The sequence below is a fragment of the Neofelis nebulosa genome, chromosome 10, assembly GCF_028018385.1.
Source record: "Neofelis nebulosa isolate mNeoNeb1 chromosome 10, mNeoNeb1.pri, whole genome shotgun sequence".
Lineage (NCBI taxonomy): Eukaryota > Metazoa > Chordata > Mammalia > Carnivora > Felidae > Neofelis > Neofelis nebulosa.
In genome coordinates, this window is record NC_080791.1 from 70,527,898 (window position 1) to 70,544,291 (window position 16,394).

At 40.5% G+C, this 16,394-nt stretch overlaps 1 protein-coding gene across 4 annotated transcripts in view; it reads right to left on the bottom strand.

The window, feature by feature from the left end:
• The window catches only part of RRAS2 (RAS related 2), a 77,325-nt gene that overhangs the window by 12,289 nt on the left and 48,642 nt on the right, over window positions 1-16,394 (bottom strand). For all 4 annotated transcript variants that reach the window (XM_058688315.1, XM_058688318.1, XM_058688316.1 and 1 more), the window contains exons 2-4: window positions 4,709-4,796; window positions 3,658-3,760; window positions 3,383-3,491 (exon numbers count right to left, since the gene is read on the bottom strand). In XM_058688315.1, the coding sequence (XP_058544298.1) occupies window positions 3,383-3,491; window positions 3,658-3,760; window positions 4,709-4,796 (300 nt within the window). The remainder of the gene's footprint in view (window positions 1-3,382; window positions 3,492-3,657; window positions 3,761-4,708; window positions 4,797-16,394) is intronic.

The following is a 16,394-nucleotide window of genomic DNA, read 5'->3' on the forward strand; positions in this document are numbered from 1 at the left end:
AAAAGTCCAAAGGATTGTGTCTAACACAAAGGCAGAAGAGAATGAACTGGGTCAATAACTAAGAGCAAGTAAGACTGGTTACTGAGTAAGAACCCTTTAAGGATGATGACCAAAAAGTCAACATTTCTAAACAGGGGAAGAAATTTTTATGGATCCTGTGGCCTGTCCAGGCTGTTAGTAAAGCAGGTAAAGGTACCAAGACATTATACACAACACCCTTAATTCTAAAGAGACTTTAAAAAGGTAAAATCCTTTAGCACAGCACCTCAACTTCAAATCCACGGTGTATGGCTCTCAAGGCTGGGAGGTAAAGTGGTCTTTGTACAACTAGAGCCTTAGAAGAAGGTGCACCTGAGGCCTAAGATACCTGTGAGAGAGAAGGAAATACTGGCAAAGAAAGAGTGGAGGCATAGGTTAAGGTATCCCAGAGCTAAGTAAACAAAGTGTTTCAAAAATGAGAGTATGAGCATCTGTGTCAAACGTTACTGACATCTACGTAAATGGTGACCTTGACTAGGGTGCTGCATGCCTGAGGTCAGAGCAAGCAAGAATGGCAGGAAAGAGAGGAGAGCAACTGTAGATAACGCTTTTAAGGAGTTTTGCTTGATACAAGAAACAGAAACGTACACAGAGAAGAATGTGAGATTAAGAACACGCTTTTGCTGTAGTTACTTTTTGTTTTAAAGATGAGAGCCACTGTAGCATGACATGCTTGTGGGAATGATGATGCAGCAGAGAAATGGAACAACCAGAACAGAACCATTGCTGGGGTGACATCTATGAGTTAGTGAGAAGGAGCGGGACCCAGGGCCTACTAGAGAGGATGGGCATAGATAGGTAAACAGTTTATCCACAGAAGTGAGGAAAGGCAGAATTGATGGGGTACATGTGCACTTAGGTTAGTATTATGTGGAGGGGGAAACATGCAGAAATATCTCAGTGAAATAGGAAAATATGATGCATCATTAGCCACGAGTGAGGAAGGGGAATAAAGCGTTGTAAGTCTAAGAATGAGAAAGTGAGTAATAAGCATGAAAACAAGTGGGAAATGAATGGACAGGGAAAGGTGGTAGATTTCCTGCCAGCCAGTATTCAAGGCTCCTGTAAGTGCAGCCATCATGCCTGAGTGCGAGTGTGCAGGAACCCAGAAAAGAGAAGAGGAAGCATAAACAGGAAAAAGTTTTTCTTGGCGCCCATCCTTCAGAGTAGAATCTACGGGAATGAGCAAAAATTAAGCAGTCAGATATGAGCCACTTGCTCTTCTCCCCTGGGGATATACACAGCTGAGCTTTCAGCTACAGGTAATTTATCCTGTGTACGGTTTAAAGCAGAGAAATGAATATAGAAGATCTTACTCCAGCCTAAGTGCGTATGTTTTGGGTGATGGAAATATGAAACTTATCATCCCCTGCAATGTTCCTCTCATCACCTTGTTTCTCATTTTACTCGGAGAATCTTTACTCTTATAAAAAGGAAAAAAAAACCTAGATGAAAAATTTTGTAAGCCTATGGCATGAAACAAAGCCAATGCTGAATATCTGCAGACAGATGGAAACCATACACCAAACACTGGCAATCTTCGGTACATAGAGGATTAAGAGTAACACATACAGACCCTCTGCCCCAAGCCCATCACAGCAGGGGCCTATGGGGGGGGGGGGGGAATACATTCCCCTACTTTCCCTGCCCTACTTTTCCCAGCCACCATCTACCCTACAGGAGACCTCCCACGCACCCCAGGCCTCCTACCTAGTTAGTCTGTTACTAGAGTTGTATATGACCATGAAAAGGGTTTGACAAAAACCTTTTCCATAATCATGGCAGAAAGCACTCAGGGGTGGGGTAGAGGTCAGTGTTAAGATGGGGGGAGAGCCGCTTGCTTGCCACAGAGCTCCTCTGTTAGGATTTCCCAGATTCGGTAACATAGAAAAGCGTTTCTAGTATTAGAAAGGACTGACAAAAGCAGCAGACAGGTTCTACTGGCAACATTTAATAAATATAACTAGGTTCAGAAACCCTGAAGGAAATGACCTCCCCCTAAAAAAGGAATTAAAAAATAAATGGACTCTATACTCTAGGCTTAAGATGTGAGCAGTGCTGTATTCTAAGTTATTTCAAACCACTTATACTTGTTTGAAGTGAAGATCAAATTTTTTCACCATAACTTTGTAATAATTCAGATGTGAAAAGGACCTAGCAGTAAAACTTATTCTACATTAAGTATCACGAGTAAACATTTCTAAATCTTAGCATTAGAATAATATCATTCCCTTAAGCCCATGTTTTAAACTTGATATACCTTCAACAAAATTTTACAAATAGAGCACACAAATCAAAGATTATGTTTTAAATAGTTAACTACAAAATAGAAGGCTGTCCTCGATGCTATTATCAACCCATTTTTCCTGAGGTTTATACTTTTCAAGCAAAATGTTAAAAACATCAACACAAAGTTATATAAAAACGAAAGAGAACTTGAATGCCAAAAAAAAATTAAGAAACAACTCAAAAACTTATATTCCAGATATGGGGTAGAGGCTAAAGCCCTAAAAGAAATAGACACAAAAAGACAATGTAGAGCCTGCATTTATTCACATCTGACCTTGTTCTGCTCCTTCACAAAAACGTGAGCAGACAAGGTGCCCAATACTTTAAAAATTAAATGTGAAATAAGAGGGTAAAGAAACAAGTGAGTATAATCCAGCCTACAACTAAATACCAAAAATATTCTTTTCTTACAGGTTACTGGTGTTAGAGCCAGCCAGTATAAAGAAGGAATAGAAAATTCCATCATTAATGGGACTTAGGGAAAATCCAAATACTGTAATTTACGTTAAAACCACTCTCTAGATGAAGGTAAATTAGCATTCACTGAATGAGTTTATGGGGCACCTGGGTGTCTCAGTCGGTTAAGCATCCGACTTCGGCTCAGGTCGTGATCTCGCAGTTTGTGAGTTCGAGCCCCGTGTTGGGCTCTGTGCTGACAGCTCGGAGCCTGTTTCAGATTCTGTGTCTCCTTCTCTCTCTGCCCCTCCCCCACTTGTGTTCTCTATCAAAAATAAATAAGTGTATAAAAAATTTTTTTAAAACACTGAATGAGTTTGGCCTTAAGTAAGGGTAACTTTAAGATGAGCTAACTGAATTAGAGTTGTGGTGATTACTCACGAAATAAGAACATGTGAATGGAGGTGGTACAAATATGGGCTTACAGAGTCAACTGAAGTGTGGTGTAAAAATATGTGAGAATTTGACTTCCCCAAACCCAGACTGCCAAGCTCAGCAGTTTCCCTGATCATGGCACTTTCAATGGTTTCAAGAAACACATCCATTCACTGACATGATCATCAATAATGGGATTCCCAACAGCCAAGTTCCTTCTTACCTGTCTTTGATGATCCAGATCTGCTTTATTACCAATTAAAATCATTGGAAACTCATCACGATCCTTCACTCTGAGAATCTGTCTTTGAAACTTATAGATTTCTTCAAAACTAAAACAAAAACAAATTAATTTGCTCAAATCTCAGAATTTGGCAAGTTCCACAGCCCATTTAGTACATTACTTTTCCTTTTTCTATAAAAACAAGAAAATCCAAATTCAATAAAATAGTGATCTACACATGAACAGGAGATCTACATGTTAATACTAGTACAAACCTGCCTCGATCTGTGACTGAAAAGACCAACAGGAAACCCTCGCCGGTTCTCATATACTGTTCTCTCATAGCTCCAAACTCTTCTTGTCCTGCTGTATCCAGAACTAAAGAGAAAACAACACATGTAACCGTGTTCGTGTTTTCATTTTATGAATGACTTTCCCATAAGGGCAGGGCCCAATTAATGTGGGTCCTTTAGAGTATATATTTTAGACTCAGTGTAATAAACAAAAAGCCTTCTCTTCCTAGTGCTTTATTCTCAACACTAGAGACAAATATATCATCCAGCAGACAGTTTCAGAGTCATCTTCATCAGTACGAGTTGATTTTTGTAAGCTAGAATATATTAGCATACCAATTACAAGGTTAAAAATATCAAATATATCTAGGCAGATGGAGTCAGACAACTTCTAAAGTCACTTGGATGTTTTATCTCCTCCACAGAAAGGACTGAAAAAGATACCCATTCAAGAAAGATCCCTTGGTCTACTCCCCCCAAACACCTTAAAGAGCAGGCGCTAACGTTATTTACTGATCTCTCTGAATGAAAGAATCCTCGAACTTAAAAGAACAGGGCTATCTTTTGTGGAGATGTGTAATGTGTAGCCAAGCCCAAAACCCTATTTGCTAAAGCCTCCTCCGTGCTATAAATTCTAAGCAAGTTGACAAATATTGACTCTTTTTCTATATTTACTACACCCATTTTAACCTTTGCAAGAAAGTAGATAGGGCTGAAACTTCATGTTTCTTTCCAAATGTCCCTAAAAATTCAACTCCCAACTAGTTACCATGACATGATTAGTTTCACCAGCACAAGATCAACACAATTACTGTTTTATATTACATTTGCTGAGGAATATTTAAATACCTTAATATGTAGGATAAATATTTAAATATTCAAATATCCTAATATGCAGATTCATCAATCAAAGCTGATGAAAGACATGGGCTCAAGACCACATTTCAATTGTAGTATGCAACCTAGCAAAACACCCAAGCTTACTTTTCAAAAATATGATATGTAAACTATCAAATAAGGGAAGATTACTTACTATCTAGCCGGGCTGCTCTGTCATCTATCACACACTGCTTTGTGTAGGAATCCTCGATGGTTGGGTCATAATCCGTCACAAAATAGGACTGTAAGAAAAATAACCTCATTTTTAAATTTATGTTTACTTGCCCACCCAAGTACCAATTAACTTTATCAAATCTCACTGATCCAGAATGAATAGCAATAGTTTCATTGTATTAAGGTTTCTCCTACTAAACCTTAATAAATGTTTACTACCTTATTTGGTTTACAAAAATAGTAGTATCCTACTACAGTTGGTTTCCCACTGAATAAAACGTATTCAGAGTAGCTTCCAAGTGGAGAAAACGTACTGATATCTCTGAATCCTCCTATCTGATATATGCAAGAAGACTGCAAAAGACCTAATGCAGTTTTTTCATAATTATATATAATTTTTTCAATTATATATACCTAAGATGGGTGTATACACACACACACACACACACACACACACACACACACACACACACACACACTGCTCACAGTCTTATAAAAATAGAAAAACACAGTTATAATTCAAGTCTATCTGCAACCCAGGGGTAAGCATCAGTTCTAAGAACAAAGGAGTCTGAAACAAAGGAAGACAAACAGCCTGGAAGATCCCACACCCCACCTTCATTTCTCCCCTTCTTTCCTCATACTTGGTTTTTTCCCATTCATTTGCCTTGTGTATTATCATAAGGAAACATGATTTCGGAATTTTTTTTTCTTTTGGCTGGGATCTCAAACTTACTCGTTCACTGATATTTTTGGTTTTTTTTCATCTCTAACATCTATTTCTGTCTTTCTCTGTTAGCAAAGCCTCCCAACTTATCTTCTGCAATCACCAGAAGAAAGGACAGTTAAGGTAGCAGAGTAGGAAGGGAAGAATCTCAGTGAGCCAGTTAAAAATGTTTGTGTATTACACTTCACCGTTTTTTAAAGGTTTTAAAAAGAAAACAACAGTGACAATAAGACTCAGAGAGACTTATTTCCCACTTCTTAAAAGGGCACTAACTAGGACACTGACATCATCCTTCTTTTGTTCTGAGCATCTCCTTTGCTCTCCCCCTCTTGACTGACTTCCTCAAAGCCTACTTTCCCCCTGGCTCATTACCAAATCTGAGGGAATGACTTGGAGGAAGGCAGCTTAATGCTGGGAGCCAGAGCCAAAGGGGTTCAGCCATTCTTCAGGCAAGGGTTCCTGGCAGCTAGACCTGCTGGCTCCAGGGACACAGCATTCTTAAGTGACAACCCCCGGCATGTGTAGTATGCAAACACCAAGAAGCTACTCAGAAGTAGGCACTCTGAACAAGACTTCTAAAGAAACTCCTGGTTGGGGAGTTGGGGGTGGGAGGGAGACACACATGTGCTTGCTACTACTATGACCTCATATATTGTATTTTTGAAGGACACTTTCCATACTTTATTTATATTTTAGGATTAACTTTAATTGCTTAAATGCAGGGGGTTTTTTGTTTTGTTTTGTTTTTACAACAAAGTCAGTAAAAGAAACATTTACCAGCAAGAGCAGCTCTGAGTAGAAATCCATCTCCATCACCACCCTATTCCCATTTAAAAATAAACAGATATCAAAACAGAGATTACACTTTTTGGCCTCCGCACCTCTTCAAAAAGTGATACAACTGGCAACAAATAGTACCTTTATGCCCACTTATTCTAAACAACTTAAAACTGCAGTCTTTCCCCAAGCAAGTTGGATAAAAGCATGCTGTTTACATCTTTTTTTTTTTTTTTAATTTTTTTTTCAACATTTTTTATTTATTTTTGGGACAGAGAGAGACAGAGCATGAACGGGGGAGGGGCAGAGAGAGAGGGAGACACAGAATCGGAGACAGGCTCCAGGCTCCGAGCCATCAGCCCAGAGCCTGACGCGGGGCTCGAACTCACGGACCGTGAGATCGTGACCTGGCTGAAGTCGGACGCTCAACCGACTGCGCCACCCAGGCGCCCCGTTTACATCTTTTTAAGATTAGTTTCCTGAAACAGGTTTCTCAGCAAGAATCAGATACTTCCTGCCATGCTTTTCATCTTGTAAAACCTGAATTTTATTGACTACTTCCAGTTTATACCTAAATGTGCTAAAATGTGCTGCACTGTCCCTCCCACTTTGAAAAAATAATGGACAAATATTAAATATATTTTAATCATGAATAACTAAAATTCTTTCGATGTGACAGGGCTGTGTTTTTTTTGTTTTTGTTTTTTGTTTTTGTTTTTGTTTTTTTGCACTGTTGAGACAGAATTAAGACATTAACGTATGTAGAAGATTATTGGGTTTAAGTAACTTTGAGGGCCATTAAAACAAATTTTGTTTTCCTTTTAGTGGCTATTTAAGTTTCACATTTTCTTTGGCCATCTTAGCTCCTGAAACGTAATAAAAATTTTGCCACTTAGCTAACTAACACTGGCATGCACTTATTTCACTGATATTAATTTTTAAGGCAAACTAATTGCTGGAATTTCTAGATATTTAGGTCTACATTTCGTCTTCATTGTGTCCTGTTTTCAAACTGCACCTGTAGGGACCATCGCCTTGTTGCTATATATCGATTTTAAGGAGCCATCCTCTTTGTAAGCATCTTTTTCCTTCATAAAAATTCATCCTAAGGGGCGCCTGGGTGGCTCAGTCGGTTGGGCGGCCGACTTCGGCTCAGGTCATGATGTCGTGGTCCGTGAGTTGGAGCCTCGCATAAGGCTCTGTGCTGACAGCTCAGAGCCTGGAGCCTGCTTCAGATTCTGTGTGTCCCTCTTTCTCTGCCCCTCCCCCGTTCACGCTCTGTCTCCCTCTGCCTTTCAAAACTGAATAAATATTAAAAAAAAAAAAAAAAAATTCATCCTAAGGAACACCGCTCCAGGCCCTGACTGACACAGAATCCAAAACCCTCTTCTCTCTCGAAATTCCTATAAGCCACAAGTCACAATGTGCCTAAAAAGAGCATTCTTCATGCGCAGGTAGCAGGTAACGTATATAATCATCCTCTCCCACTACGAAGACATAATGTTTCTGTTACTTAAACCCAGGCACCAGATATTTAAGGTAGCATATCACCAACAAGAAATCAGTCTCTGGTGATGGACAGTGCTGAATTTGATACTAACTGTGCCACTTTCTAGCTGTGGAAACGGAGACATGTTACTTCTCTGACCTTTAGCATCTGTAAAATAGGACAGTAACAAACCCTCCTGGAGCAGATAAACTGAAGAAATATTTATAAAGTGCCAAGACATGCTGATGATTGATAAATGTTAACCACACTGTATTATTATTTCTGTCACACAATTAGATGATATGAGTTAGTGTTTTTATTCAAGTATAAAGACTCGTTAATCCCAGGAACAGCTGTAATAATTCCAATCCTGCTTATACCACAAACCAACCTTGGGACTTGGTATCCAAAATGTTGTGAGTCAAGATAATCTCCCCATCTGGAGTTTTGGAGATATTGTCTGGAACCTGAGCAGTAATTACACAGATATACACATAGGTAAAAATTTCATCAAGCTGTACACAAGCTGTGTGCACTTTTTTGTACATATACAAATTACACCTCTATATAAAACACATAAATTTAATGGCCCCCTACTGTTTACAGGATTCAGTACTTTACACAACATGCAGATCCTTCTAGTTTGATCTGTGCTGCTCACCATTCGAAGCCTTATTTTTCACTACCTAAAATCCTCAGCCAATTGCTCTTGCTATCCTGGTTTCATTCGTTTGACAGTTATTTATAGAGAGCATCACAGGGATAAGGCCCTATTTTCACAGAGCCCACTGCTTTTTAGACAACACCCAGTAACTGCACTGTGGCTGTGGGTGAGAGGAATAGAGAATGTTAAATGTACTGGCCAAAGAACTGCAACCGCATAAAATGCCAATACCATGCTAGTTCAGAAGGCAACAAAACATAAGTGGTTAATACCCTACTCCTGTAGGAACTGTGTGTACACTCACTTATAAACATAGTCCAGCAATTTGCCAAAAAAGAATACAGTCTCTCTCCTGAGGCTGCTAGAAGTTACCAACCACAGTCCAGAAAGGATATTCTATAGCAGATCGTGAGAAAAAAATAAGTACAGTATTTGCATAGCAGAAGACCATAGAGAACAGTACAGAAGAGGGAAGGGGGACAGCAAAGAGAAAGTAATGTGCTTTCTTGGTATCACAAGAAAGAATGCATGCAGAAGGATCCCGGAAAGAAAGAGAACACCTGCTTTCAAAGGGCAGGATGCCTTCCAGGTAGTAAGAGGGGCAAATGGAGCTAAGTCTCTTTAAGGTTAAGATATACAGAGAAAAGTTTAGAATTAGGGAAGCTATCCCATTCACACAGGGAGTCTATTTCCCCCTGATAAAATCTGACAACCTGGCTTGGTAAGGTCGTCAGAAGCCCTTAGTAACACAAGAGCATTATGCTGTGATGGCAGGAATAGTAGTCCTGATTATATGCCACTAGATTGCACAACAGGAATTCTGCTTGCCTTAAGAGAATTGCCAGCTCCCCATCTTCCCATTCACAGCAGCCTTAAGGAAGAAACGGAAGGGGGAAGGGGAGGAAAGAGAATAGGCTGAGGCCACTTCTGCATTCAGTGGGTGAGTGAGAGCCCACTTTCTCCTGACCCCCAGCTACTGGTAAAAGTGCAGTTCCCAAGTACTGCCACAGAGCGGTGTCTGGTCTATACACTGGGACGGGTAATGTACTGGAAATTGTGTGGAACTCCGTAAATCTAGCACACTGGTTAAATTCACTACCCTTGCATATGTAAAGACAGGAGGCTAGATCTAAAGTGCCACTGGGGAGTTTTAAACAAACGACAGGACATTTCTGAGCACAGTGCCATTTTCAGGAAAGTCTCAGGAGTCCTCTAAAAACATGGGGTACAGGAGGAGGGGAAAGGGAGACTTTTTTTTCTTGACATCCTAGTCAGCTCACCCTTTTCCTCCACACTACACACAGAATCCACACCATGAAACATTCCAGGTACAGAATTCTGTGGTTCTCTGCTCCCCTCCACTCCAAGTCAGTACTTTCCTATTCTTAATTCTATCCACAAAATCTGTATTATGTTTTTTTTTCAATTATGATAGAATAAACCAAAACAGGTTTCCTAAGGGCCCATTTTCTATTAATACAAGCACTTATAAAGTCTTTGTTGGTAACAGCATGATGAAAAGAAAACTTATGGGCTCCAGGGTCTGAAAAACCTAAAATTCAAACCCAGATACCGTTCCACTACTAGAGTCCTTGGGTAAACTGATTAACATCTCTAAAGCCCATTTTTTCTTAACAGAAAAGGGTATGAAGAGGGATAATTTAAGGAGGGCATGTCCCAGTGCCTGCTTCAGATGCAGCACTGAAGGATCATGGGAAAAGAGAAACCTCCGACCCAAGGGGCGGAGCACGGCTGCCCCAAGGCAGCCGCGGAAGAGCCTGGCCAGAGAGAGCAGTGTATGCCCCATTCTCTTCCTGGCTAGGACTGTCTGTCTGCCTAGGTTCCACTGCCTCATCCCACCACAGTATCCTAGTGTGTGGGGCCACCAGGGAAGCAGCAGGGTGGAGTGGAAGGAGCCTGAGTTATACAGACCAGAATACAGTTCAGCTACTTTTACTACCTATGGGAAATTAAAGCACCACATTTAACCTGTCTGAACCTCAGTTTCCATGTCTGTTAAGATGGAAATAATACTGAGCTTGCAGGATTGTTGTGAAAAGTAAAACTACTGTATGTGGAATACAAAGTACAGCCTATGACACACAGTAGGCCCTTGTAAGTCTTAGCTAATGAAGGCCAATCCAATCCATACCTTACTTCCTTTGCAAGGCCTTCAACACCCCAACCAGAAAACAATCTCGATATGCCCTAATTTCTCTTATCCTTAAGGTGACAGGTCTGGATTTCCCCAACTTCAAATACTGTAGACTGTGATTTGGAAAATATATACACCAAACTTCATATATACCTTGGAACTGATACTTACATTTTCCTTTTCCAATTGCTTATCTTTTCATATATGTGTACATGTGAATGTATAAATGACGCACTGAGCTAAACTCAACAGAGTAGAAGCATAAACTTTCCTTCAAAGCTCTTCCGTGTGCAAGCTCTTCCTTGCTCCTGAATGAAATCTAACACATCTCCTAATTTTTTCCAATCACTCTTTGATTATACATAATTGTTCAATCACTATCAGCCCCAAAACATCATGATTTCAATAGTTAAGATGTCTAGTATTGACAATTAGTCAAAACTCATCTAAATTAAAAGGCTTCTTTCTCCCCTTCTGAGATAGAGCTTTCAAGAAGTCTGCAGTGGAGTGGGGGTGTGGCAGGGGGCACCAGTCAAATATTCTTTCTTTTCCCATTTTGCATCTCTTCTACCTCTAACAAGGCTACCTCTGGCTCCTTTAGTTTTGGAACTGAAGGACTGGGGAGAGGTAAGGGGAGTTGAAAGTCCGCACCAATGAAATCTGGTGTCCATGCTAACTTTCTGTGGGTTTCCTGGAAGAATCTTACATGAGACCCTCCATGTGCAATTCCCATGACTTTAGTGAGAAGAAGCTATTTACACTTCTAACCCTCAAATCCTGGAATTTCCATTTCCATCCTGGTTCATATCATCTTCTAGGTGGCCATGCACAGCATCCCTCTTTAGAAGGGTTTAACCTGGTTCTATCCAGAGGCTCAAGGAAACACTACTATCTCTGAAATACAGATTACTTACTAACTATACAGCCCTCTTCCTTTCTCTCTGCTCTCCTATGGATCCACAGATTCTCATACCATTCATTATACTCTACCAAATACCAGGGATACATGTCGAGTTTTCAGAATGATTCTAGTAGACATTCCCTTATCATTTGGCTTCAATGAAAGGGGTTTAAGAGAAGCATCCTGCTCTCTAGAAGCTATGTGTGGAGGTAGGAAAAGACACAGAACACACCACAAACTACCAACTCTCTCTAAAAACATCCTGGTCTTAGAACCCTTAACTCTCCACACTTTATCTACTGGGGATAAAGAATGGGCTAAATGTGCAAAACCAATTTAAGGCCACCTTCTAAGGCCACCTTAGGCAAGTTCTTGAAATATGAAGGTAACCTGGTAACTACTGTTTTATTCTCAGCCTCTCAAGCTTCAAGAGAAACTCAAATATGGTAGAATTCCAGTTAAAGCCCTGTTATAGATTTCCAACTAGATTTGATGTCCAAGGCCTACCTCATGCTTCTTAGAACTTTCTTGGAGTTAATAAGCAAGGTACACTGCACATAGAACCTCAAAATACTGGAATACTTAAAAAACACTCTAGGTCCGAAGATTATAATGAGAAGTCAGAAATTTATTTCCCAGAGCACAAGGACCTGGTTAGCTATCTATCAGTGCCTCTGTTTGCTAAGACAAGAGCAGTGTAAATCCCTCTGGTAACACTAGAGAAGGCTGCAACAACTTCAGGCAGCTGGGGCCAGAGTCAGGCTCTTCCTGGTGTCACTTTTTAACAGCAGCTGTCAAGTCACAGAGAACCTTTGTTCCCTGCAACACCCTCTCTTATTGTTATGTCAAATGTTTCCAATATAGTTGATATTCCTTTACTCAAGGACATATTTTTTCCTGACTGCAATTAGTATTTCATTTAACCTCACATGTATAATTACGGAGATCCCCATAATGGATCTTCCAGGACTCTAATGCAGAATAAAGAATACCCTAAGTCCAGTAATCCTTTTAGTTTCTTCTTAACAAAACTCAGGCCTTCAGTCAATGTTGCTAATTGTGTCAGACTGTCTATAGCCACCCTGTGCCTTTCATGTGACTCCTGTGCCATCTCAAGGATGATACACCTCAAGTGAAGTATTCGGTTGCAAACCGATGGGCCTGGTATGGAATGAGAAAAAGTACAGTACAAAAGTCAACTTACAAACTGGTTCTATTTCAAATGTTTGTTTCTAAGTCAGTTGGTGCTCATTTCCCCAGGGAAAAATCGTTCTCATCTGTGTTTAGGTCCATAAGGCCAGACCACAAGAGCTACCACAAGCCAGTATTAACCCTGAATTCCATTCTAACCTCTGAAGCAGAGGCATTTGGCCCAAGAAGAGATGGAAAGGGAATTTCCCTTCCTTTCCTTTCCCAGGACAGACAGCCAGGTAGAAGCTGCACCAATGAGGAAAAGTTTATCTTTGGGGCACCCCTTGGACAACCCAGCCGCATCATCCTGCCCCAACTTCCCATTACCCCACTCTTACCCTAGCTTCAGCTTCCCTCTGAAAATGTTCTAAGTAGAAAACCACTTACTACTCTCCCCACCGTTCCTTCCATTCTCTGCTCTCAAATCAAAACTAACAATCCCTCAGGAAAGCTAGATCTCACCCAGAGGCACTAGGTGGAAAATCATCAGTCCAAATTAGAGCACGCTGCGGTAGGAGTTCACCCCTAGCTCACCCCTTCAAGTGATGCTTGCTCTTTTAAAAAGCAAAATTCTGGGGCACCTGGGTGGCTCAGTCGGTTGGGTGTCCGACTTCGGCTCAGGTCATGATATCGCGGTCTGTGAGTTCAAGCCCCGCATCAGGCTCTGTGCTGACAGCTCAGAGCCTGGAGCCTGTTTCAGATTCTGTGTCTCCCTCTCTCTCTGACCTTCCCCTAATCATGCTCTCTGTCTCTCTCTGTCTCAAAAATGAATAAACATTAAAAAAAAATTTTTAAAGCAAAATTCTAAACCAAAATGAATCTTTAGTAACATTTTCGGCACAGGTCAAAAAGAGAAAGAAAAGCTTCAGACTCTGTGAAAGGAAAATTATTCAGGGTGTAAACCACCATTTCATGATGTCAGCTCACCAAAGGGAGCGTTACCTTACTCCTCAATTCTTTTAATCCTCCTGAACCCACAGGCTTTAAAAGGAAAGAGAAAGGATTTCCTCTTTCCTTCTTTCCCTTCCCTCCACAAACCCTATCAACTTGTAAAACTAAGGAACTGTGTGTGAACTAAAAATTTTTGGTTCACAGTACCAGGGGAGTGATTTTGATAAGGGGGTGGGGAGGCTGCCAAGGCTATAACCAGTATTCATATATACAGATTACTAGTAGGTAAGACAAGCTTTACTCAGGTACTGCCTACACAACTACATATCCATCCTTCAGAGCTGCCATAATATTTAGAAACCAATGAGCAACTGAAAGCCAGTGGCCTCTATCTACAGCATGATAGAGTCTATTTCCCTTGTTTGAACTTAATAGTTATTCATTTGCTCTCATCCTGCAATAATCGCAGTCTCATTTCAAAAGATAACATATAAAGCCTAAATGAAGTTCTAAGGATAAGAGTTAACAATTTTTTTAAAGTACAATGACAACTGGCACAGATAGAAGTGATAAACAGAGGGCCGTAAGCCTAACTATGTATGATATGTGGACATTAATAAATAGCTCATATTATCCCCATGGGAAGTTTGAGTAAATCCCATGATGTTCCCTTTTGCACACCAAGTCTTTATGGTGTCTTTCAGTTCTTGCTTTAATGAATCTCATCTCCTAGGGAATGTCCCTATCCACCCCATCCTTCCTATTCTGATAGCTATTACCTTAGTTAGGTTAGTCTTCCTTACCTCTACCCTCATGTGGACTGGAGCTGCCTAAACAACTGGCCTCTGTGGGACATTTTAGATGAACAAGACAGCCCCTGAACTCTGGGGCATGCAACTGTTCAGGCCTCACCTGGGTCCCATCTCTGTATCCTTCCTGTCCATATCAGAGTCCTCCCGTGGCAGGGGAGGGTGGGGAACCTCACACAGACCTCAGAGCCAATACTGACTTTAGGCAGGAAGCATTTTCAACCATTACAAGATCCACATTCAGAGTCTCAGCACTATTGGCTCTTACTTGCCTGACCTTAGCAGGACAGTAACAATGCTGATAACTGCTTCTGTTTCATTCCCAACCCCGACATCACCATCTCTCCACCCTCTTCTCAGACTTTCCCAATCAACACAGGGTTCCAACTGTTATTTGGCTGCTGCTACACTTAACTCTTTTCTTCTACTGATAATCTGCTAAGTAATCCAGGCCATTCCTAGAACTAGGGCCTCTTTTTAAGAGCTTTATTGGAATATAATTCACATACCATAAAATTCACCCATTTAAAGTATGTTGTTCAATAGTTTTTAGTAATTCACAAGGCTATGCAACCATCATCACTGTCTAATTCCAGAACATTTTCACTACCCCCAAAAGGAATCCTATACCCCTTAGCAGTCTTTTCCCCTTGTCCCATCCCCTCCCACTCCTAGGACCACTAAACCACCCATCGGGACATTTCATGTAAATCCAGTCATACAACATGTGGTCTTTTGGGTCTGGCTTCTTTTACTTATTAGCATACGTTTTTAACGTTCATCCATGTTGCAGCACGTATCAGTACTTTGTTTCTCATTCCTTTCTCAGTGATATGCCATCACATGGATATATCATACTATATTTATCCATTTATCAGGTAATGGACATTTGAGTTGTTTTTATATTTTGGCTATTATGAATGATGCTGCCATGAACATTCATGTATAGTCTTTTGGGTGAACATATGCTTTCACTTTTCTTGGGTACGTATCAAATGGTGGGATTGCTGGGTCATACTGTAACTATGTTCAACTTTTTGAAGAACTGCCATTTGTTTTCCAAGTAGCTATGCCATTTTACATTCCCATCAACAGTGTTTGAGGGTTCTAATTTCTCAGTATCCTCACCAATACTTATTGCTGAACATGTACGTGTCTTTTTAATTCTAGCCATCCTAGTGGATGTACAGTAATATCTCCTTACAGTTTTTTTTTTTAATTTTTTCTTTTAAGTAATCTCTACACCCAACATGAGGCTCAAACTTACAACTGCAAGATCAAGAGTCACGTGCTCTAATGACTGAGTCAGCCAGGTGCCCCTCCTTACAGTTTTCATTGGCATTTCCCCTAACAGGATATTGAGTATCTTTTCACGTGCTTATTGTCCATTTGTGTACCTTCTTTGGACAAATGTCTGCTCAAATCTTTGCCCACTTTTAAACTGGGTTGTCTTTTTACTTTTCGCTGTAAGAGTTCCTTATATATTCTGGATACAAATCCCTCACAAGATCTATCGTTTGCAAAATTTTTTCCTATAGCCCCGTTATTTTAAAGTCTTCCTACCTTAAATTAGTGCACCGTTCCTAAATCTCAATCCCGGGCCAAAGTCCTGTTACCCACCAATAATCAGCCATAATTCCAACTTCCATATACCCAGATTTGTGGGTTATATCTGCCCTTGTGCTCCATCAACCAACTGCACTATCCTTCTACTATGTGGTGCATCTGCTGTGGTAACTGCTACCTAGAATAAAACTTCCATTGCTATACATTCCTTCTCCCCTAACACCCATCCAGTCCACCTCAACCCTGAACTTTCCCCATCACACTGAACTTACTCTGCGTATACCATACCCTAGCACAGTTCACTTGTGCCAGTTTGTGAATTACTACCCTACTTCATCAATTCTAATACGCCACCAAATTTAAGACCAACATTAATTTATGTGCCAAGAAAGAATAAAAAAAACATCAACTATGGCATGTCTTTGATTATGAAGCCTCTCAATGTCAGAGACACCAGAATGCAGGGGGAAATGTCTCTTAGAATCAATGAAATACA